The sequence below is a fragment of the Natrix helvetica genome (genome assembly GCF_964273705.1).
Source record: "Natrix helvetica genome assembly, chromosome: 1".
NCBI lineage: Eukaryota > Metazoa > Chordata > Lepidosauria > Squamata > Natricidae > Natrix > Natrix helvetica.
This window is the reverse complement of record NC_138548.1, coordinates 217907006-217931887: the sequence shown is the minus strand read 5'-3', so window position 1 is coordinate 217931887 and position 24882 is coordinate 217907006. Positions and strand designations below refer to the sequence as shown.

At 40.9% G+C, this 24882-nt stretch overlaps 1 protein-coding gene across 1 annotated transcript in view; it reads left to right on the top strand.

Moving 5' to 3' along the window:
- The window catches only part of BIN2 (bridging integrator 2), a 44444-nt gene that overhangs the window by 2862 nt on the left and 16700 nt on the right, over window positions 1-24882 (top strand). The window contains exons 2-8 of the mRNA XM_081946898.1: window positions 11776-11856; window positions 12387-12441; window positions 13566-13660; window positions 14804-14899; window positions 17031-17138; window positions 19055-19140; window positions 24293-24368. Of these exons, the coding sequence (XP_081803024.1) occupies window positions 11776-11856; window positions 12387-12441; window positions 13566-13660; window positions 14804-14899; window positions 17031-17138; window positions 19055-19140; window positions 24293-24368 (597 nt within the window). The remainder of the gene's footprint in view (window positions 1-11775; window positions 11857-12386; window positions 12442-13565; window positions 13661-14803; window positions 14900-17030; window positions 17139-19054; window positions 19141-24292; window positions 24369-24882) is intronic.

The window sequence follows — 24882 nt, the reverse complement described above, 5'->3', positions numbered from 1 at the left end:
TTCCAATTGGTGTTATATTTAGTTACGAAGGGGTGAGGTACCGTCTGAATACAATAGATAAAGCCAGAGACTTTTATCATGGAATACTCAAGAAAAATGCAACCCCCCCACGTACATCTACACCAACACCAGTAGATTTGGATGTCTTAGAGCAGAGGATGTTTGAGAAAGAGACAGAAGAGCAAAGAATGCAGACACAAAAAGAGGAGGAGGGGCAGGGTGCTGTAGGTGGAGTCGACCCCTCTGGATCTCTGTTGTGCTCCTTCTTGGAAGAAGGACCTTCTAAGTCTCTCACTGAAATGCCGATATTCAAACCTGTCGAACAACGTATTACCAGATCCACGACTAGACAAATGTTAGAATCTCATAAGCGCGTCGACCCTCAAATACAATGTGCTAAGAAAGAAGCTAAGAAGCAAACCGGAGCCATGGGAGGAGCAGGGCTGGAGATTGGTTTTGTGGAGAGAGATCTTCAGCAAATGCTCTCAGCGCTTCAGACCAGATCTAAAGATGCTTAAGCTATTATCTTGGAACGTGAATGGAATGAACTCTCCACAAAAAAGGAAAAAAATATTTTATTATTTGAAGCAATTTAATAATGATGTTGTTTGCCTTCAAGAGACTCATATTAGGCTGCAAGACCAGAAGTACTTAGTGAATTCAAAACTGGGAACATTTTATGCTGCCTCTGATTTGGTAAAGAAAAATGGTGTGGTGATATATATAAATAAAAGATTTTCAACTAAAGTTATAGAGGCAGATGACGCTGGTAGATATATAGCAATTCAATTTGATACAGACTTCGGTTCCATTTTGGTGCTAGGAATATATGCTCCTAACCAATGCCAAGAAAGTTTTTATAAGATGCTCCATTTAAAAATTTTAGACTGGAACTTTAAGAGTATTCTAATAATGGGAGACTGGAATGGAGTGATTTCTCCAAAGATAGACAAGAGTACAAAGACGAAATTCACTACCAAATTACCAAAGGCTTTTTTTGATTTACAAGACGATTTGAAATTAAAAGATGTTTGGAGGACACAACATCTAAATGAGATGGATTTTTCTTTCTACTCAGATAGACATAAATCCTTTTCAAGGATTGATTTCTTTTTGTTAACACCGGATCTACTTCCTAAAGCCAAGAAATCCAAGATTTTCGCCAGGTCACTTAGCGATCATAGTCCGGTGTGGTTACAAATTGAATTAGGGATGAGGCCAAGAAGGTCTTGGAGAGTAAATGAAAATTTATTTAGATATGAAAAAAATGTTGATGAACTTAAAAAACACATGAAGGAATTTTTCAGTTTTAATATGAATAAGGGCACTCCCATTGAAATAGTTTGGGATGCAAGTAAAGCTTATATGCGTGGGGTCCTGATACATATGAACTTTAAACACAAACAAATTAGACAGAAAAGGAGAATGGAATTGGAAGATGAAATAAAACGTAAAGAACAGCTGCTTATAATAAACCCGAATGACCAGGCGCTCCAGATGGCGCTAAAGCTGTTGAAAGATCAATTTCAGATGCTTATAGCAGAACAAACAGCAACCAATTTGCAATTTGCTAAACATAACACCTTTGCCAACGCTAATAAACCTGGTAGATGGTTAGCATATACTTTGAGAAGGAATATGAATGATAGAATTATTGATAAAATTGAGTTTCGAGGGAAGATGGTATATCAACAAGAGTTGATTAAAAAATCATTTGTGGACTATTATACTAAGCTATATGTACAGGATAATATACAGAACAAGTTAATAGATGATTTTTTGGAAGGAAAAAGGGTTGCAAAAATTTCTGTGCTTCAAAAGGCAAATTTGGAACGTCTTATAACCGCTGATGAGATCACTTTAGTTATAAATCAACTTAAATTAGCTAAGGCTCCAGGGACTGATGGTTTGACTGCAATGTATTATAAAACTTTACAACTGGAAATGATTGAATATCTTACACAACTATTTTGTAATATACAACAAGGAGGTAAAATACCTCTCTCATGGAAAGCGGCTTTTATCTCATTGATACCTAAAGATAAAGAGGGCCCTAAGAAACCAGAGGATTACAGGCCGATATCTCTTCTGAACACAGATTATAAAATATTTGCTAAAGTATTAGCCAACAGATTGATGCCGGTTATTCAAGAGATTATTCATCATGATCAAGCAGGATTTATTGAAGGCAGACATATGAAGGAGAATGTAAGGCAACTCATAGATTTAATTGACTATCTTGATAAGAATAAGCAGATCTCTGCAGTGCTGGTTTTCTTGGATGCAGAGAAGGCCTTCGATCGAGTGAATTGGAACTTTCTAACCAAGACTTTGGAAAAGATGGATATGGGACCACGATTGCGGCAGGCGATTGGAGCAATTTATCAGCAACAAAATGCACAACTTATTATTAATGGAAATTTGTCAACAACTTTCGAGATACAAAAAGGCACAAGACAAGGTTGCCCATTATCCCCATTGTTATTTATTTTAACTTTGGAAGTCTTGTTGAACGCAATTCGCGACTCAAAATCCTTAGATGGCATAGCTATCAGGCAAAAGGAATACAGAACTAGAGCATTCGCCGATGATCTGGTTGTTACCCTTTCACATCCTTTGAAATCAATAATCCAGATGAAAAATATCATAATAGAATTTGGCATGGTGTCTGGGTTTAGACTAAATCAAAACAAAACGAAAATGATGGTTAAAAACATGACAGAGACTCAAAGAAAGAGACTTGTAAGTTTAGCAGGTTTTGAAATAGTTTCTAAAGTTAAATATTTAGGAATACAAATTTCAGAATCAAACACAAAACTTTTCTCAAATAACTATGAAGTGTTGTGGCAAAAGATACAGAAAGATCTTGAAGCGTGGAAAAAGTTACAATTGTCTTTGCTTGGAAGGATCTCAGCAATTAAAATGAACATTCTACCTAGATTTATCTTTCTATTCCAGATGATTCCGGTGCTCAAGTCAGATAAAACCTTGTTAAATTGGCAAACAACATTAAATAAATTTGTTTGGAAGGAGAAAAAACCGAGAGTAAAGATGAAGATTATGCAAGATACACGTGAAAGAGGTGGCCTCAGACTCCCAAACCTTCGATTGTATTATGAAGCTGCGGTATTAACGCATGTAGCAGATTGGTTTGGGAAAACAAAAATGGAATTGCTCAATATAGAAGGCCATGATCTTGTTCTGGGATGGCATGCATATCTTTTTTATGAAGACAGGGTGGATAAAGTGTTCAACAACCATGTTCTCCGTAGTGCCTTGATGAGAATATGGAAGAAGCACCGGCCCAATTGGGATTATAAAATACCGCTTTGGTTGGATCTTGCAGACACCATGGGGATTATGAATATTAAGTCACTCGGGGGTTGTTTATATAAAGATGTGCTTATTGCTGATGGGGGCGAATGGAAGTTAAAAACTTTGGAACAGCTGTTGGAAGAAGGAATTACTTTAAATTGGTTACATTACATACAGCTTCAGAAGAGATGGGAAGAAGATCGTAGGGTCGGCTTTATGGATAAAGAAGTGGAACTGATTAAGCAGATAAAAGAGACTGGTCCAAAACAAGTTAAAAGAATATATAATGTACTGTTAGAAAGAGACTCAGAAAGTGAATTGGTTAAGGATTGTATGATTAAATGGGCTCAGAATTTTGGGGAAGTGGTTATGTTGGAAACGTGGGAAAAAATATGGGTTCAGAATGTTAAATTTACACAGTCACAGAATTTAAGGGAGAATTTTTATAAAATGTTTTACAGATGGTATTTAGATCCTAAAAAATTATCATGCATGTACCCAAATGTTCAACCAAAATGTTGGAGATGCGGGTGTCTAGATGCTACCTTTTTTCATGTATGGTGGACTTGCAACAAGGTTAAAGCTTTTTGGATAAAAATATGGTGGGTTATGCAGAATGTATTTAAGAAAAGAATACAATTCACTCCACAAATGTTTTTATTGGGTATAGTTAAGGATTTTACCAAAGGGGAAACAAAATTGGCCTTGTATATGGTTACAGCAGCTAGGTTGTTGATTGCGCAACATTGGAAAAAAGATTTTTTGCCAACCATTGATCAATGGATTCAGAAGGTGGCGGGGTTCGCAGAAATGGCAAAAATTTCAGCTTTCTTAAAAGCTCAGAAACAGGAGGATTACACACAGGAATGGGCAAAATGGATTGATTATATACAGAATAAATACCAGACTAGGAGTTATTATCTAGCCTTTAGGTAAGAATGTTTAGACCGTAGATGATCAGAGTAAATAGTATATGGGATGTTTGGAATTATTAGAGTGGTATACAGCGGAAGTCAGGGGGGTGGGTTTGTGCGGGAGGTGGGGGAGGGTTAGGGTGGAGGGTGGGGCAATATATATGTATGAATAAATTAGAAGATGGGACTAATGAAACATTGTTAGGCTAGGAGAAATTTATATTAAGAGTTATAGATGTTAAATTAGCTTAGAAAATGATCAATGTGTTATTATTAATTTAAGACTAATCTCTATAGTTTTTGTTGGGAGGAGAGGGGTTATGAGTAATCTATTTTAAGATGGGGGGTGGGGAGGGGGTAAAGTGTTTGGTATAATATTTGAATGTGAATTTTTGCGGGGGGGTATAGCATTTGTATGAGATTTATATTGTATGGAGGGGGGGGGTGAAAAGGGGGAAAATTTGTTTGTACAAAACTCTTTTAATAAAAAAAAAAAAAAAAAAAAAAAAGAAAGAATAAAACAAATACATGTAGCATAAGCATTGCTATCTTGCAGGCAACTGCTGAGGTTTCACACACATTTCCATATAAAGTCAGTTTTCCCACAATTCAACGTGTTGGTGCATTTTGAAAATAATTTCTTCTTGTAAGAAAGAAGATGCATTTCGTTGTCAGAGAGATTGTATGTGAAATGTTTAGAAATATATCGTCATGCATATACTAATTCTGTGACATGGGTAGCATGTCTATGTATGCTATCCTGACTGGATGCCTTTTAGGAGCAGCATAGCAAGTCAAACCACTTGCAATGGGGCATTTAAACAGAGGATATGCTATCCGGATTGGAGGCACTTCTGAATGTATAGCTCTTTTCCTCTAGGAGCTCATAGCAGTTTGCAAGAGTCTGTCTCTCTTTTCACCTTATCCTTATCATAAAGCCCAGCTGAGGAAGGTTGGATGGAAAGCCAGGGACTATCCTAAGTCTCATGGGGATTTCTATTCTCTGACTATCAAATCAAATGTCAGCCTTCCTGGTCATAGTCCCACGCAGGTTTTGCCACTCCCTGCCTCTGGGGAAGCAAATTGTTGCTCACAAAAGCTAACGCCTTTTAAGCCTTGCTAGTTGGAAAAGATGCTAACAGACTCTTACTGATTTATGGCCCAGGACCTTAGCCACTACACTACATAGTACTCAGGGGTGGGCTGCTACGGGTTCGCCCAGGTTCGGAAGAACCCATAGCTAACATTATGGCCGGTTCAGAGAACCTCCAAATCACACCCCTGCCTGGCCCCGCCCACCCCACTCCACCCCTCCCAGGAGTCTCCACGCGCTCCATTTTGGATGCAAGGTAAGTGCAAGGCCCGTGCGGAGGCTTGGGGAGGGAAAAAAATGGGCCTCTCCGAAGTTCCTGAACGCCAGAAATGGGCCCATTTCTGGCCTCCGGCGGGTCTCAGAACCCTAGAGGAAGCACCCTTCCAGAGGCTTGAGGAAAGCTTCCAGAGCCTGGGGAAGGCGAAAATGCTCCCCACCCCCACGTGGTGCAGGAGGCTGACTAGGCCATGCCTACCATGGCCATGCCTACCCAGAGAACCCTTTGCTGAAATTTTTGAAGCCCACCCCTGACAGTACCGGCTCTCAGGATTAATATTTCCTCCAAATCCATTGCTTTCTTCTAAATCATCTTAAAATTGCTATTACTTGCAAGAGAATTGGCACTGTGGTTGATTTCCCACCATGTCCACAACAACAACATATTCCAGCATCACACAGCACAGCCTAACTGGCCTTGCCCCTCCAGAATTCTATAAAAAAAGAAACCCAATCATCTGATGGTATAATAACTAGTAGGGGATTATATTCAGTCAAACAGAATTGAACAAAAATGAGTGAATGCTGATTAGGAAAAAAACTCATAAGGTGATAAGATATATATCTTTTCATATTCCCTTATGGCAGAACCTGGTCAACTGAGATCTCAAAGTCCACTTTCTACAATACTTTCACCACACACACATTAGAAGCATAAACTCATAGAACTAAAGTAGTGACACTAAAGTTCATTTAGCCCAGTCCCCTGCTTGGTGCAGAATATACTAAAGCATCTCTAATCATTCAGCCTTGGGGTGAAAACCTCTAGTGATGAACTCACTGCTTCATCTAGCAGCCTGTTCTACTGGCAGCTACTTAGTATAGTCAGGAATATCCCCCTGATTTTAGTATGGATGTCTTTCTTTGCAGTTTAATCATACTTTCTTGGTGTAACAGAAGGTAAGTTTTCTGTGTAATCTATGCCATCAACCTGAAATTCAGTTTGATAGCTCTATTCTCCATTCTCTGATTTCTTATCTATATTCCCAAAAGAATTAATTGTGCTCAGGATCAGTGCATGTTGTCTGACGGGGGCAAGGAGGAGAGGCAGAATGGAAAACTAAGAAATGATGTGACACTTTCAGCTGACTTTCAGCTGATTGGCTGACACCTTAAGAGAAGTCTTTCTTTCTGCAGTATTTAGTCAGAAGTCTAACTTGTACAATGCATTAAGATAAAGGAAGGTGTTGTGAAACTTTTCAGAAATTCAACCTTAAATGCCTGAGAGACTTAAGATTTTGCAATCTAGGCTGCAAAAATCTATCCAACCACTAGACGGCAGCAAAGGGGTACCAAATATCTTCACTTTTGGCCACCATTTACAGCAAAAGTCTATAGTACAACCCCATTTGGGCATCAAAGAATAGCAAAAGTGAATCCTTAGACATCCTCCCTAGAGACGGAGAGTTGTAGAAATGCCTCAAGGAGGCTGAAACCATCCCTGTCTCTGATAGTTAAGATGGTGCCCCCCGCCCTCTTGAAGTTTATAGGATGACCATTTTATTTTATTTACTAAATTTACAACAAATGCCCAATTCCCAATGACTCTGGAGGACTTGTGAATTAACTTGTTTTTATCTAATTTCTAACTATCCCTTTCATCTTATAAGCTGCTTTGTTATTGGAATGAGAACGTGTTAATGGAATGAGAACATACAACTTTTGTTGCTGCTGTTGTGGATTTTTACAGGGAATGTGCTTGGGTGGCTCATCCATCCCTCTTCTTAATAGCATGCTTGTCATATCTCTGTATTCTACTACAATGGACGTACCATAATCAACTGTTGCAAATAGTTGCGAAGAGGCCTCCTCACTCATCTACTGAGGATAATTGCTATGTGCCACCCAAAACAGAGAAGGACAGCTTAGTTAGCATGTTTCATTACCATGCTTATACAATAAAGTTTCCCTCCCTTGAGACTGGATTTGGGTGACATACTAGCTTAGTTAATCACAAGTTACTCCATTATGCAAATTGAATATTCCTCAAAGGAGTTACTTCAGTACAGCAACGTTTGATAGGTGATTCTGATTCTATAGTGGGCAGGTCTTTACAGACTCCATATTTTATTGCCTTGCTTTAATAGAACTGGTAGCCCTAAGCTCTGCAAAACATTTTGAACTACAGTTCCCACAGGCCTTTGCTGTAGGCTTTGACGACTGAGAGAAACTGAAGCTTAAGAAGCCTGTATCACCAGTTTAGCCCCTCATATATTGGTCAGGTTAGCATCATGAAACCTCAATCATGTTCGGAAACAATATACTACTGAAAACCAGATGCTCAGGACAATGAACAAAGGAAGCCACATTTTCCTCAGCTTTGCTTTTGAGCACTTGGCTGCTGTAGAGCTTTCATTTAAGGGCTACAAGAATTCAGATAGCAACTAAATACAGCAAGAAGATACAGCAGATCTTCTACTGTTAACTATTGGCTGCCTGGGTTTGTCCAGAGGTCGTAATTATGCATACCAGAATGTTCTACTGAATAGATTTTCATTTGTCTGCTGAGCCGGAGGCCGGATTCAGAAAGCATCATGCTCTTAAAACATGCTTTCAATAATTAATGCTTGGATTGACTTTAATCTCCTCCGAAATATTCTGCTGGTCCTGATAGACACTGAAGGAAGTCCTTTTATAGTCGTAAAATGCATTTTAGTTGTTTTTCTGTGTAAGTGTATTAATAGTATCCGATGCCCATGGGAGTGAAGGAAACCACAAGAAGAATGTTCCAGAATGCAGGGCTTGTCATCAGCATAGGGTGTGGGCCCTGCTGTGATCGAGCTAAAAAAAAACAACCCATACCTTTCCTTTTCCCCGCCCTCATTGCTACAAAAAGTAGCAATGAGTATTCCATCCAAGCCCTCATTAGATGCAAGCAAAAAGAAAGAAAAGATACTTGCACAGATAGGATGCTGTGGAAATGTTGTTATTTGGCAAGGGGCGTCCAATCTCTACTTCTCACCTTATTACTGTATTTTCCAGAGTATAAGACACACCTTTCCCCCTCAAAAAAGAGGGTGGAAATGTTGGTGCATCTTATACACCGAATACAGCCATTTTTGGCCGCACTGCACATCCTGTTTTACCCAAAAATGGATGCGCAGAGGGTTTGGGAAGCCTGTAAAGTGCTCTTGGGGGCTGGGGAGGGCAAAAACGAGGCCCATTTTTCGCAAAAATGGGAACTTGCAAAAAAAACCAGGGCATACAGAGGGTTTGGGAGGCCTGCAGAGTGCTCCTGGGGGCCGGGGAGAGCAAAAAAAAATGTTTTTTAATTTACCTCTTCAAAATCTTGGTGCGTCTTATACTCCGGTGCATCTTATAGTCCGAAAAATACGGTAACTTGCAAGACAGGAAAATGATCAGTGCCATCAAACACTGCAGTCTTAAAAGTAGAGAAATGGGGTGGAATTGGTTTGCAAAAAATACAAGTAGTGCTCAACTTGCAACCACAACTGAGGCCAGAATTTCAGAAATTCTTAAGTGACATTTTGTCCATTTTACGACCTTTCTTGCCACGGTTGTTAAGTGAATCCCTGCAGCGGTTTGGGTTAGTAACACAACTGTTAAATGAACCCAGCCTCCACATTGACTTGGCTTGTTAGGAAGTCGCAAAAGGGGATCACATAACCCCGGGACATTGCAACCTGTCATAGATATGAATCGGTTGCCAAGCGTCTGAATTTTGATCACGTGATAATGGGAATGTTGCAGTAAGGGTATAAATCGGTCATAGCTTACTTTTTTGAGTGCTGTTGTTACTTTGAATGATCACTAAATAAACTGTTATCAGTCGAGAAGTACCTGTATGTGGCAGAATGTAGTAACTAGGTGGATTCCCAGGAGGGAAGGGGTGCATTCCAGAGGAATAAGAGGCAACTCAGCCCAGATATCATTCATGAGAGAACGAGAAGTGAAGACAGCCCCTCCCTAACAGTTCACAGATATATTGTAGAGGCAAACACAGTAGAGTGCTCAGTTTGGCAAGATTTTGTCTGTAGGTATGAAATAAATAAATAAAAATAAAAGCTCATTTGAAGAATCTCCAAGTGTCATTTTTGTTTGGGGCCTGTCAAATCAGCTCTCTTTGCCTGGTGTGCTGTCCAAGTTCTCAGCGTAATCATGAGCTGGGGTGGCCAGGGTGGGTGTGGCCAGCTTGACATCACTCATATCAAGGGACCTCTGTGGTGGCCTGAGCTATCTGCCAACAAAAACGGGCTCCTGAGCTCCGTTTTTGGCTGTGATGGCCTCCTGCAGTCCTCTGCCAGTGAAAAGAAAGGTTGAGGGGGCTGCAGCAGACAGTCACAGCCAAAAACAGAGTCTGTGCTTGGCCCTCCCGAGCTCTGTTTTAGGCAGAGGCACCGCGGGCCAGTCCTTTGCTATTTCCAGAGGGGCCCTGCAGGCCAGAACACCCCACAGGCCGGATCCGGGCCCTGGGCCTTGAGTTTGACACCCCTGAAATAGGTCATTAATCTGGTTTCTTATTTGTTTATTTAAGTAAAATATTATGCACAGCATGATACAGCATATGTCACAGGGTATATTCTTCTGGATCTGTGACTATATATCATAGGCAGCAGGCCAAAACACGTTGGAGTGGGGCACATAAAACTGTTTACCCATTAAACAATAACAATGTTCTGCAAAATGTGAGCTCTTACTGTAGATAATTATTATTTCTCCACTGGATGGACCAAACCTTGTTTTGGAGAACAGAGTCCTATCACTGTGAAATGTCTCACGAAGTTTATTCGCTGAACTCTCCTTGTGCAACAAGAAATGGGAACTGGAAACCACTTTCAACATTACCTCTAAATGCTAGTTGCTCTGGAAGTGCATGGCTTTTCCAAACTGAACCACTTCTCCAGATGTATTTCACTTTGTCAGTGACTACCGTTTTATCAAGGGACCATTTAACTCTTGCATTAAAAATGAAAGTGGCCTGAAGAAGTCCATCAAGGCAGAACAGCAAAACCTCAAGGAGGATATAGAAATGTGCCTTATTCTTCTGTTTCAGAGTGTTTTATGCCAGCGGTGAACTTCAAAAATTTCAGCAATGGGTTCTCTGCCCGGTTGCTGGATGGGCATAGCCTAATCTATGCTACAGAGAGATGCTTGTAGTTTTTCATCCGTATGTCAAGACAATGTCTATTTTAGGTTTATCAGATCTGGGCTGCCAAAATGCAGATGACTAAAAGATAGCCACGAAAAGTTACAGAAATTCTTTGTATTGCCATCTAGTGATTATCTGCTAGCACTCCCCTTTTATGTAAACAAGAGTTACTCTTTTGGTAGATTAAAAAAAAAGCCCGGGAGTTTGTATTCTTGCTAGATGATAATATCCCAGTTAAATATACCTGGGATTACACTCTTTGGATTTTATTGGCCTATCCTAACATCAAAGATCAGTTCATTTTACTTTTTAAAAAAAGTGTGGCTAATCTCTTTTTGAGTTAATAATTTGAATACAGTATAAGGAAGGTTGCCTGGACAAACCAAGAGAAGGCAGGGCTCTGCCTACTCATTCCATGCTTCTTATCATATCCTCCATGTGGTACAAATATCTAAAAAAGAAAGAGTGCTGAAGTCATGCAGGCTATTCATGGGAACTGACAGATGGGCATCGTGGTTATTCTAGCAAGCTGCATCGTACATCTGTAATGGGGGGGGGGAGGGACACTTCGTTTCACGTGGAAAATAAATGCATGCAAAAGAATAGAGTGGGCTGCAAATGATTTCTAAAAGCTTCTAGCCTGGCAACTTCTATATCTCTTTGCTGCCCTCTCCTGGTCAGCTGGGGTTTCTCGGCTCAAATTTAGCACCCTTAAGAAAGAAACTCTGCCATCTCCTCCACATCACATAGAAAATTTGGGGGATCTACAGGATTCCTGTTGGGTTTAAAGTTACTGTATATTTATATGCCTGAATACCAAGATGTGTGGGGCAGCAGATATTAATCCACCCCTTCTCAAGGAAAGACTAATGGTTGGGGGCTTTTTGCTAGAAGCAGAACTTGACACAATTCTTTCAATGCAGTGCCATTAATGGAAACAAATGCACCACTCACTCCATAGATGCATGTCTCTAAAAATAAGGCTGTGGTCAACTCACTGGACAGGTGAAGGACAAGATATACAATAACTGCTGCACTTCTCTTTTCTTTTTCTGTCTCTTCCATAGGTTCTACAGAAACTGGGGAAAACCGTGGAAACAAAAGACGAACAATTTGAACAAAGTGCCTATAATTTCCAGCAGCAGCAGGTTATATGATGGAACTGTGGGAGCATTTTCTGGAAATTTGGGGGTAGTGGATATACAAGCTTAGGTCAGGTTTACCTAGCACTTTTGGTATGTCAGAATCTGAAATGTCTCTATACCAGGTTTTGTTTAAGATTCTCAAAATGTTTTTATACGAGCTCAACCTGAAACTAAGCTGCTGTGAAAGCATCATGATGATGCTTTGTCTATAAATATGTGGGATGCTAAGTTTATGGTAATACAGTAAAACATATTTGTCACAGACCTCTTCTCTGTAAGTTCCTGGATTGTAAGAACTGGAGGCGGGGGGGGGGGTTCCTATAAAAACTCTAATGCAATATTGCCCAAATTTGGCAGCTTCCAGAAGTAGAACCTTCAATTCCTAGAATTTTCAACATTGTCCATGCTGAATGGGTAATTCTGGGAGTCAGGTTTACAGACCTGGAAATGACTGAAGTCCAGGAACAGTATTCTGATAGGAATGACATGCAGAAGTATACTAGAAGTACAATTTCCCTTTCTTTCCCCCCCAGATTGAAGGGCAAAAACTCTACAAAGAGCTGAAGGCTTTCCTCATTGCTGTGAAAGGTACAGGAAGCCCAAATTCTAGAATGACACATTTTCCAAGCTAAGCCAGCAGGTATCGGTTCTTAGCTGCAAGACTCCTCTGTTTTCCCATCCCATCACTTATCTGATGAGACACTATCTGTAAAGAAAACAGATAGAAGCTTGCCTCTTATCTCTGAGCCCTTGTTAAGGCCATTAACATCCTTCCATCAAGGTGCTTCTTGGCAGCATATATATATCATTTTCAGGGATGGACTGCTGGGGGTTTGCAGGGGTTCAGGAGAATCTCTAGCTAAGATTCTGTGCAGTTTGGAGAACCCCTGAATCCCATTCCTGGCTGGCCCCGCCCACCCCACTCCGCCCCTCCTCAGAGTCTCCATATGGCCTGTTTTGGATGGAGATAAGTGCAGGGCACACGTGGAGGCTCAGGGAGGGTGAAAAACGGGCCTACCAGAAGTTCGGCCTTTAACCCTTAATTTTTACACAAAATCCCTGTAAGTAAATGACCCAGGAAGTTTCATTACCGATATGGTTTCATGTGGTCTGAAGATGAGAAGAACCCTTTTAATTCCAATTTATGTACATTTATCTGCCAATTAGCTCTCTTCGCAAATACAGGATGGGAAGTTTGGGAAGTTTAGAAGCTGCCTCAGTTGCCTCAGAATCAGTGGTGGGTTTCCTTTTTTTTTTTACTACCGGTTCGCTCATGCATGCACAGAAGCATCTGGGCAGGTGGGCGGAGCTTCCTGCTGCTACTGCTACCGGTTCACTCGATCCGGGCCGAACCAGAAGCAACCCACCTCTGCTCAGAATGTGGTTTTCACATTTTAATCACATCTGATTTTAAACCAAGGTCATTAATGAGTGAAGATTTCTCCTCATTTTCCCAGTTCATATATCATGTTATACAATAAGAAAGCTTTTTTAAAAAAATTAGTTAGTATGTTGTATGAATCCAGACAGTCCAGTTTGTAAACTGTGGTTTGTGGTTTAACATAGTGGGTGAACCTATTCAGCTGTGGGTATTTAGCAAACCTTGATTAAAAGATGGCTTACTGTAATATACAAATACAACCACTGATTAGTAGAACATGCTGACTCAGATTAATAGTGATTTTTGTTATCATTTATTTTGACTTTACTAGGAATGCATGAAAGCTCCAAGAAAGTATCTGAAACACTGCAAGAAATTTACTGTGATGAATGGAATGGACATGAAGAATTGAAGGCCATAGTTCAGGTAATTATGATATATTCCAGGTATCAGGGCTGACTTTTTAAATTGAAACATTAGACTTCCCACTAGTTTCTAGTTGTAACTATTACAAGAAACCAGCTCTCAGAACTTAGATTTCCATTCTTAATTTTCCAGTATTCTAGAATATCCTTGCAGGGTATTGTAGGGCAGTGATGGCTAACTTTTTTCCGGACTGAGTGCCCAAAGTGTGCAAATGTGCCCACATGTGCCTGAACCCCAAAATGCAATGTGTGCATGGCCCCACATGTGCCCCACCCCTGCACATGCACACATGGCCCCCCATATGCACCCAGTGCATGTGCACATGCCCCCATATGCACCCCACCCCTGCTCATGTACACGCAGCCCCCCTCATGCACCCTGCCCCATTCATGCACGCTGCCCCCCACATGGCCCCCTGCATGCACTCCCTCCAGAGGTGGGTTCCTACCGGTTCGGATTGGTTCAGCTTAGTAGGTTGTAGTTTGGACTGCCATGCACCTGAACCGGTTCTCTTGGTGGGGCCGCCATCTTGGTTTTTAGTTCTGCACATGCGCAGAATAGTCTTCATTGCAAAAATGTAAATTTTCACAGAGAGTGTATTTGGCGTGTGCGCGAGTGAAGTAAGAGCACACCAAAAAAATTGCGTGCCAAACCGGCAGTAATGCCGGCAGCAACCCACCCTTGACCCTGCCCCCTGCGCATGTGCGGCAGAGATCCCCCAAAAACCAGCTGGCCAGTGAGAGGTGTGTGCTCATGTGTGGCAGAGCTGAGCTGGGGCGACAGCTCACGTGCCCACAGAGAGGGCGCTGTGTGCCACCTCTGGCACGCATGCCATAGGTTCGCCATCACGGATATAGGGTACATTCAATATTTCAGTTCTAAATGACACTAACCATTCTTTTCTCCTCCTTTTGAATACTTTTTGTTCTGCTGCTCAATTAAAAAAGAAACCCAATGGAATAAAATGATCCAAAGGAGGAAACTAAACCAATTATTCTTGTTTATTCCCAGTCTCTGTATAAAGGATTAATCCTTTAATTTTTAGAGTGACTCTGTAAACTTCTAGGTCTTCATGGGAGAAAAGAATAACTGCATAGGGGTTATTTCAACAGCACTTTGAAAAGTGTCTCCCTTTCCTTACAGAGCAATGATCTCCTATGGGAAGATTATGAGGAAAAACTGGCAGACCAAGCGATCAGGACCATGGACAACTACTTGAGTCAGTTCAATGAAATTAAAGTATGTATTGTACTTCTGGATTTGTGTGTAGATACGATATCCATAGTCTAGAACAGGGGTGTGAAACTCAAGTCATCACAGCGGCGATGTATCGCGACTTTTCCACCCTTTGCTAAACCGGACGAGGGCCTGGCCAACGCATGATGCATCAGCCCGTGAGCTGTGAGTTTGACACCCCTGGTCTAGAACAAAATACAATGCCAAGAAGTTCAATTTTTCCTGTTAAAATATTTAGAGTTTACATATCAAATTTGATCTTTTTTTGTGAAGAATTCATTTGAGCGTTATCTTCGTCTAACTTCTTTTGGGAAAAATATGTCACTAACCTCACAAGGAGCAGCTCATTCTTGAATCTTGCCTTTGTCTGTCTGTCTTTCTTTCTTTCTTTTTCTTTTTTTAAATGTATGCATGTGTATTCTGGCACTTTTTATTTTATTTCCACATGTGCATGCACATCCATTCTCACACATTTCTTTTTCTTTTATTAAAAAAATTACTTTTTAGGAAAATATGGCAAAGTTTCTTCCCATCCTGATAGCATATTTCTTTTATATCCTGTTAAGTATTTTCTGCCTCTTTATTTCTGCAGTGGTATTTGTATCTAAAGAGCTTAGAAGTCAAGCAGGTAAAGAACTATAATTCTTTGCTAACCTGATGCCACCCAGATGTGTTGGACCACATAAATTCCAAGATGGCTGGAAAATCTGGCATCAGGAAAGTGCCAGATTGGCAGAAAAGAAAGAGCATAAGGGAAAGTGGTCTTTGAGGTCAATGGGAGAAGAACAATCTTAATCCTGTCCCAAAGGTGCTTTTTCAACTGGACTTTGTTTTTCCTTGAAGATGTGTTGCTCATGGATGAGAATGGATAACCTGGATAACAGAATCTCCATAGACAAGTTTAATCTTTAATCCTGATACCTCTAGTTTATGCCCAAAATGCTGGCCACCATTGACATCAATATTTATAAAATACATTCTAAACAATCATTTAATTGCCTTATATAAATTGTATAATATTTTATTGTATTAATTTTTATGTTAATAATTCTTTTTTTTCACTTACATTGTTATATTATTTTATAGCTTGTCTTACTTTAGCCGTTCTCTGGTGCATAGGATATATAAATATTCAATGAGTTAAATCTAATTTTCTTTTGCTGGTCAATGACTGAAATAAAATATCTATAAAAATAGGTGGAATACCTACACTTTTGCTAGGTCAATACACCACCATCACAAATTCTGAATTATAATGACCAGCATTCTGGGATCCAATGATGACATGAATTGCAAGGAAAAATCTATCAGAAAATGTAGAAACTCAAACTGAGCAGGAAAAAGGGAGATAACTTAGAGTTTTGGTTTTTTTACATATTTTACTTGGATGGAATTTGTAATACGCATCCTACCATACACTTCCCTACGACCGATTCGCTCTCACAGGGAGGGGCTTCTCCGGGTGCCGTCCACTAAGCAGTGCCAACGGGCGGCACCTAGGAGTAGAGCCTTCTCTGTGATGGGCCCAACCCTCTGGAACGACCTCCCCCCCAATATCAGAACCACCACCGACCTTCCCTCCTTTCGACGAAAACTGAAGACTCACCTGTTCCGTTTAGCCGGCCTGGACCATTCGTAACCTTATTATACCTCCTGGCAGATATATTTTAACTGGGTAATTTTAGTTGGGTATTTTTTAGGATTGCTGATATACTGTTTTTATTTGCTTTACCTGTACAGTGTCGTATTGCCTCCTCTTCTATGTTTTTATGTTTGTATGTTTGTATTCTATTTTATCTGTTTTTTACTGTACACCGCCCCGAGTCCCTTTGGGGAGAGGGGGCGGTATAAAAATCGAAAATAAAGGTAAAGGTAAAAGGTAAATACCAAAGACACTGCCATAAATGTTTTCTCCCAAATTTTCTCCCAGACACTGAATGAACTTTCTGCAAGGATTCTCTCAATAATCCTACAAGACCTTGTGCAAAAAAATCCTTACCAACACACTGAATGGTGCCTTGAAGACTGATTACTTTGCAGATTCAGAAGAGTATTTCAGCTATTCTTTTTAAAAGAGTACACAAAGAAGACTATTGTCTCTAAATGACCTTTGATGTGTTCTCTTCCTTTACAGGAGCGAATTGCCAAGAGAGGACGGAAACTTGTGGATTATGATATCAGCAGACATCACTTGGAAACCCTTCAGAATGCCAAAAAGAAAGATGAGGTTAAAATTGCTAAGGTAAAAATACTTCCCGAGGAATCCAATTAGATTTAGATCAAAGGGTTTCTATTCAGACATTTCAGCTTCCAACTTTGGTCACCATCCTTAGGGTCAATATGTTGGAGGAATCTGGTTGGTGGAGGAGTTCTTGGTTCTAAAGCAAAAAAATGTAGCATTGACCTCCCCCTAATTCTTCCAGTGTTGTTCTGACCTAGACTTCACCAAATCACGCAGCAGACTTCTTGTCCCGACAAAACCCCTTTTTATTAAGCTAATGTGAATTCCTCTCGTTCATATCCAGCAAAGTGCTGGCAAACAATCTTTCAAGGGTGAATTTACAACCACAGAACTTATAAGGGTTGGCGAGCTGCCAGGCCAATATCTTCCTATCGCAATGCTGTACAAGGAAATACTTGGCAAGGAGTCTCTGAGAGTCATGAACAAATCTTCATCCTAATGAATTGAACTATTGTCTCCTGCAAACTCCACTCCCCTTTCGCTCCTCTTTATTCCCTATGGGAAGGGCCATTCACTGTCTACCTGTGCCTTTACTCCCAAGTCGGCCCTTGTTTCTTAACTGTTCTCTTCTGATGGCAGCTCTGCACATGCGCGCATTGGGAACAGGCTCCAGCTGTTCTTCTGCCCTACTGATCTCTGACTCCGAAGGCAGCTGATAACTGCCGGATGGCCCTGGCCCCCTCTCTGCCTCCAATGCAGAGCACTTATACGAGCCTTTCCCCAGACTCCAGGACTGGCCCAGGTTCCTCCCCAACCTCCTCACTGTCTGGGTCTGCCATCAGGTCCGCTGGCGGGCCACAACAAGTGTGCTAAACCAAACATTTTAGACTTTTTTTTTTTAGCTTTTGCACTAGAGGAATTTCATGGAGTGGCTAAGGGGACAAATGGATGAAGACGTCACACCTGAACCTCCTTCAGAAAAATGTTGTCCTGATCCATTTTGAGATTTCAGCTCTGGAGGTGACAGATGTGCTTACCTATCCTACAAACATTTACATCAAAGGAGACTTTGCCAATTCCAAAAGAGATATAGATAGATGAGGCCAGAGGAATAGCGGCTAAACGTGCAGAGAAAATGGAACGATCAGCTGCTTTCCTGTCCTTTTTTAAAAACAGATTCTGTATGCTTTATTGTTTCATTGGTCAGGAATTATCTCTTCAATTTTCAAAGAGGAAAACCAGGGGCAATTAATTGCTAAAGGAGCAATATAAGCAGAGATAAACAACAGAAAGAAAAAGCTGTTTGGGTCCTGTGTAGCCTGCGGAGGGGTGGTGGGGAAGCAATATGTAAGCAGTTTAAGAAAATCCAGAAGGCTGCTTCTGGTGGCAAGCAGTGGGGAATAAAGAGCTGCTGCCTTTTACTTCTCTAGAACATTCTTTCTTCAGCAATTTTAAGACACATGGACTGGGGAATTCTGGTAGTTGGTCCATGCCTCTTGAAGTTGTTGAAGTTGAAAAATACTGCTCCAAGTGATTTGTTTTTCTTTATATTTTGGGAAAGGGAAAACAGAAAAACTAAGTGCTGAAGAAAAGTTGAGTAGAGATCAATCTTTCTCCAGCTGATCTCTTCCTTGTGTGTTGCCACGACTATGTCCAAAGCTCCCAGCTCACGTGGTAAAAGTGAGTTACAGCTCCAGTACATCTGGAAAGCATCAACTTATGGAAAGATAGAATGAAAAAATAGCAAGATCGAGAAAAGCAGCCCAGGGGCTCTACAAATCCCTCTGCTTTTCTGTGCTTGCAGAATGTCAACAAATCATAGATAGGCTTACACACCGTTAACTTTTTGTGTAAAAAGCACAGCACAAAGAGACAGCATGAAGCCACCCAGTCCCACATCTTAGAAGTGGGAAGCTCTCAAATGCTTGGCGGCCTTGCAGTTTCTTTTTCCTCTAATTAATGTTTGGATTCCATAGGCTGAAGAGGAGTTCTATAAAGCCCAAACTGTCTTCGAGGAACTCAATAAAGAACTACGAGAAGAACTTCCGGTCCTTTACAACAGGTAATACACGCTCGTTGCAACTGCAGAGGAAGTGCAGCTTATAGCATCAGGTTTAAGATTAGGTTGCAACCCTACAACTCTCGACTTCACACAGCTTATCTAGATTGCTAAATTCAGACTTGGGAGAAGCCTACTGGACATTTAACCAGCACAGGAGATAAGAATCTCTATTACAGACTTGACTGAAACTGTATTAAGATACTGACTGCTCTCTGTCAACATGAGAGTACAATTCCCACTGTTTAAACCTATGGCTGTTGCTTCTGTCTTTTCTCATGTTCAGACTTTTTGCTCTGTGCTTCGTTTTCCCGAAGCCAGGTTATTTGGGGTTGTTGACATAGCTGACATCTCTACTCTGAAAATCTTTAGCTCCATCTCCACCATGCCTCTCGTAGGAAGAATTGGTGATTCAAAGGTCAAATATTCCCACAGACAACAACAAAAAAGAGTTTCATTCTTCATTCATGTCAGTGTTCAACCTTGGGAACCTATTTATTGACTATGCAAGAGGCAACTGAGAAAGGAAAGATGGAGATGTAAAAACATTATTGGTGTCCTCGGCTTATGACCAGAATTGAGCCCCAAATTATTGTTGCTAAGCGATAGAGTTTTTAAGTGAGCTTTGCCCCATTTTACAACCTTTCTTACTGCAGTTGTTAAGTGAATCCCTACAGTTGTTAAGTTAGTAATCACGATTGTTAAGTGAATCTGGCTTCCCCCATTGATTTTGCTCGTCAGAAGATTGCAAAATCTTCACGTAATTCTTCACGTAATTCTGGGACACTGCAATTGTCATGAGCCAGTTGTCGAGTATCTAAAATTTGATCACATGACCATGGAGATACTTCAATGGTCGTAAATGTGAAAAATGGTAATGTCACTTTTTTCAGTCATTGTAACTTGGAATAGTCACTAAATGAGTTTATTGTGCGTCAAGGACTATGTGCACAACCTAACTAAGATGCCACTTAGTCAAAAGACCAACTCTCAATGGATGGAAGACATTTTTCTAGCGTCAAGGTTGACCTGAAAACAACAGTAGCCCATCTTCAAACATGCACAGAATTTGACTCCGTGATTAAACTCAGCTTCTCAGCAACTTATTTTAAAAATGTGTTGTAATTGTGGGAGCATGTACAGTCTTATAGATGCTCATATTATTATCTTGTCTTTAAGAATCCTTTTCTCCACCAATTTCTCACGTGGAATATATTGAGCCATAGAATGTAGAAGCTGCTCCAAACTATAAAATAGCAGTAAGAGTGGGAAAGAGAAATAAGACTTGCGTACTTCCCAGCTGAAATAACCAAGGTGACCTTCTAATGGGAATCATAGGAGATCAATCAGACCACTGTCAAAAGTCTTTAGCTGCACCACTTTCTGCCTGACCATCCTGGTCTATTTTTCCCCCCAGTTCTTTCTCTGGTATTTGGCTGGCTGTTACTCCTTAACCCTTCAGATAGTCCTGAGGATTGTTTAAACAGAAAAGTGTAAGTGGCAGGATAAAGGCAGAGAATAAGTTTAATTTCTCCAGACTCTGCTGTGACAGCACATTATGGACTTTGAGCGAGTTGGTGTTGTATTTGGTGCTGGGAACGTACTGAGGCCTAATGGCCATAGGATGGCAGCATAATCGAGGTAAAGTGAATATTAGTTCTCAGTAAAGGGTGATTTATTTAGATGGAAACTACTAATGGCTTGTACAAGAAGAAAGAAGATAACACAACAAACCCAAATGATTAGGCCAGGGGTGTCAAATTCAAGGCCCGGGAGCCACATCCAGCCCCTGGCATGCTTATATATGGCCCGCAGGGCTACCCTGGAAACAGCAAAGGACCGACCTATGGTGCCTCGGCCAGTGAAAACGGAGCTCAGGAGGGCCACAAGCAGCCCGCCCGAGCTCCGTTTTCACTGGCAGAGGGCTGCAGGGGGCTGTTGCAGCTGAAAACTGAGCTCAGGAGCCCATTTTCTCTGGCAGAGCACTTGGGCCACCACAGGCAGCCCAGACATGAGTAGTGTCAACTTGGCCACGCCCACGCTGGTCATGCCCCCCCCCCCGAGGTCAAACACAACCCTGACGTGGCCCTCAATGAAATCGAGTTTGACACCCCTGCATTAGGGTGCTCATTTCAACCCAAATTCTCCCATTTATTCCTCTTTTCTCTAACACCGAGTTCCTGAAATGTCTGATGTCACCTCACTGGGCATGCTGTTGCCTCTTTCCACCTGCAATCAATGTTGAGGGATCATCAGGTTAAAGTCTCACATTCCGAAAGCCAGTAGGAGTGCCTTGGTCCAGGTGTCAAACCTAAAACAGGTTTAGGTGCGAGATACAAGTTCAGATTTTCACTCAGACTCGAATATGGATGGGCAAGCCTAATTTCACCTCACCAAACTGTCGTAAAATGTTATAGTTTCCAGATATTTTTAGGGGAAAACGCAACAGTGACATTTACAAAGTGCCCAGCCAGCATTCTAAAGTAACTTATTATGTTCTGTAGGAAGTTAGCACCCACCCCTCTCCTAGAAAAATGAAATATCCTGGGAAATATTGAAAAGGCAGAATATTATATTTCCCTGGATTAGAAATGGAGAAACATGTTTTTAGACAGCAAACCGACTCACTCTTAATAGCCCCCACCTTTGTCAATGGGCCATTAAAAGGCCTGAGCCAGTCTATTCTACATAACAAAGATCTCCCCCTTCAGCAGGGTGATGGGATTAAGTCATGATAGTATTAGCCCTTTACTCATCTCACTACAGGGCACCTGGGAAGGAGCAATGCTCAACCAAACTTGGACTTAAAACACAGCCTATAGAGTTGCCCCTGCATGGCCCCATGGGAGTCTGATAACCAATACAAGTTCAAGTTCAAATCCCAGAGAGGGCATAAAACAAGGGGCTTTCAGCATCTCTGCCTCTTTTTTTCTTCACCCAACATCTTGAAGCATGTGATCCCCCTTTTCTATTCAGGCACTCAAGCCACGTGATCCTGTCCACCATTAAAACCACCTTTCCAAGTAGTCTCCATATTTTCCAGTGTCTTTTTCCCCACTTGGAACTGAACCCAGAAAGACATTTCTTCGAACAGTTCAATATACTGTGTTTATGATATTTTGTCACCCAGAGTCTTTGCAGAACAGCTTTACCAAATGAAAGAATGAATGGACAGATGAATGAATGAAAATTAACTAATGGATTGGGACTACCAGTAGGTCTTCTCTTGGCCCAGTTAAGCATGGAGTCCTTGGTGCTCTCTGAGCTTGCATGTTTTCTTGCAGGCATTTCATTACCCAAACTAGGTAACATCATCAGTGCATTGGTAATGTTACCTAGTGTGGGCAAGAAAACAGCCAAGCTTAGGGAGCACCAAGGACCCCTCACGTCAACCCTGAGCTACAAATATTCTCCTTTTTAGTAACAGTTAAGTGTGTTGTGCGAACACAGCCATAGAAGCTATTATGCCATCCCTAGAACAGGCTTAACAGATGAAGAATAAAAGAACTTCTCCCAAATCAAGAAGAAATGTAAAAAATCATGGGAGTGATGCTGTTCTGTCCATATTTCTTCATTGCCTTCCTGACACAATGGGCTAACCTTTCAAGTAGTCCAGACTTGAAAACCAAAGTTAGGGATACTAAAACTACTTTCATTATAGGGTTACAGTAATAGAATCTTGCAAGTCTCCCCCCTCCCTGTCCCTATCCTAAAGAGAATTAGGGAGGGTCAAGTCTGAAACATTTTCTCAAATTGTGTTTTTGCTTTGGTCTCATGTTTCTTGGAAGTGGGTCTTCTCTTTTTCCTCAGGATTATTCTCACAGACCATCACACATCATCATCATTCCATCCGTGGACTCCTCAGTCCCCTCAAAATTCTTGACTAGGCCCCAGTCCTCAAACGGCCATAAATTCTAAAGTTAAAGTTAATTCCCTGAATATCTTGCGATATTCTTGTGATATTGCCCTTTCCTTCAGTGGACTGTATTGACTTAGAAGTAATTTTCATGGCTTTCCTATATGGAGACATTTCCCCCTCATCCTAATAACCATTATTTACTCACACATCTGTTTCTAACAATCGTATTAGTCCTAGTACCATTATGCTGGTCTTCTGGTGAATTTAGCCAAGGTAATCTGCTGGAGAACAGAAACTAAGTTGTCTGAATATCAACAGCTGAGGCTGGGGCTTTGGTCCAGTTGCCATGATTTAATATTTTTATATGATTTTGGCCTGGATGGTTGAATCTACATTTACATATAGATCTGGGTATGCTCAACTAGCATGATTTTATTTTTTTTCCAAATGCCCTCACAAAAGAGGTATTCATAGAAACACAAAGGGGAACTGTAATCTTTTGTGTCAAATCCTCTTCGCATCTGATAAGTACAGATGCAAACACAGACTTTGTATCTTGTGTTAAACCATCCTTTCTCTGACTATGATTTATTAAATATACTACATTTTAATATAGGATTTTGTGTTGATAGGGTTGATAGTCCTGAACTTACAACCGTTCATTTAGTGATCGAAGTTACAGCACTGAAAAAAGTGACTGACGACTGACCCTTGCACTTACAACCATCGCAGGATCTCCAGTCATGTGATTAAAATTTGGGTGCATGTATTTATCACAGTTTGTATTTGCAACAGGTTGCAGCATCCCCAGGCCATGTGATCTCCATTTAGGACTTTCCCAACTACCTTCCAAGCAAAGTCAATGTGGAAAGCCAGACTTACTTAACAATCATGGGATTCACTTAACAACAGCAGTGATTCAGTGCAGTTGGACATGTCTCATTTAACAACAACCTTGCTTAGCAACAGAAATTTTGCTTCCAATTGTAATCCGAAGTCGAAGACTACTTATATACAATTTCCCATAACAATAAGAAATCCCATTCTCCCAGAAAGCTAACACACTGAGTAAAATATTCTAGCCTAACAGTCTTTGAAATACATTAGTTTGCTAGTTGAGAGGTGAGGTGGGAGTGTGGACTGCCAAGTGACTTATATGTATTCTGAAGAAGTGTAATTCATGTTTTCTTGCTGCAATAAGTTGTTGGGCTCACCAGTGTGTTATATTTCCCTCCTCATTGAGTTGCTCAGCTAACCTAACATTGATTTGCTTATTTTGTCTTCATTCTTTCCTAGTCGAATTGCATGCTATGTGACAATATTCCAGAATATTTCCAATTTGAGAGATATCTTCTACAAGGAAATGAGTAAGGTAAATACGCAGGGGTGGAAAACATACAATTTATTTAGAAAAGACTCCTGGTGTCTTTTTCCCATCCGTGCTTGTTTAGCATTCTCCAGTTGGCCAGAGAATTCTGGGCATCGAAATCCACACATCTTCAAGCTGTCAAGGCTGAGAAATGCTACCTTATTGTTATGCATGTGCAAACCCAGCAAATGGGAAAGCAATTATTGCTACTTAAGTGGCTAGAAACCAGGACAGAGCCAGATATAGACCAAATAGTAACCTTATCAATTTGTGAGATGTTTGGTCACAAATTGACTTTTTTAATTTCCCCACTAAAGGCATCATTTATCCTGTGCCAAAAACACGAGATACGAGCAGTGGTGGGATGCAGCCAGTTTGCACCACTTCAGGAGAACTGGTTGTTAACTTTTTCAGCAGTTTGGTGAAACTGTTGGAAGAAATCATTAGGACAGAGAACTGTTAAATTATTTGAATGCCACCACTGGATACGAGAGCTGATCAATGAGCCCTGATACAT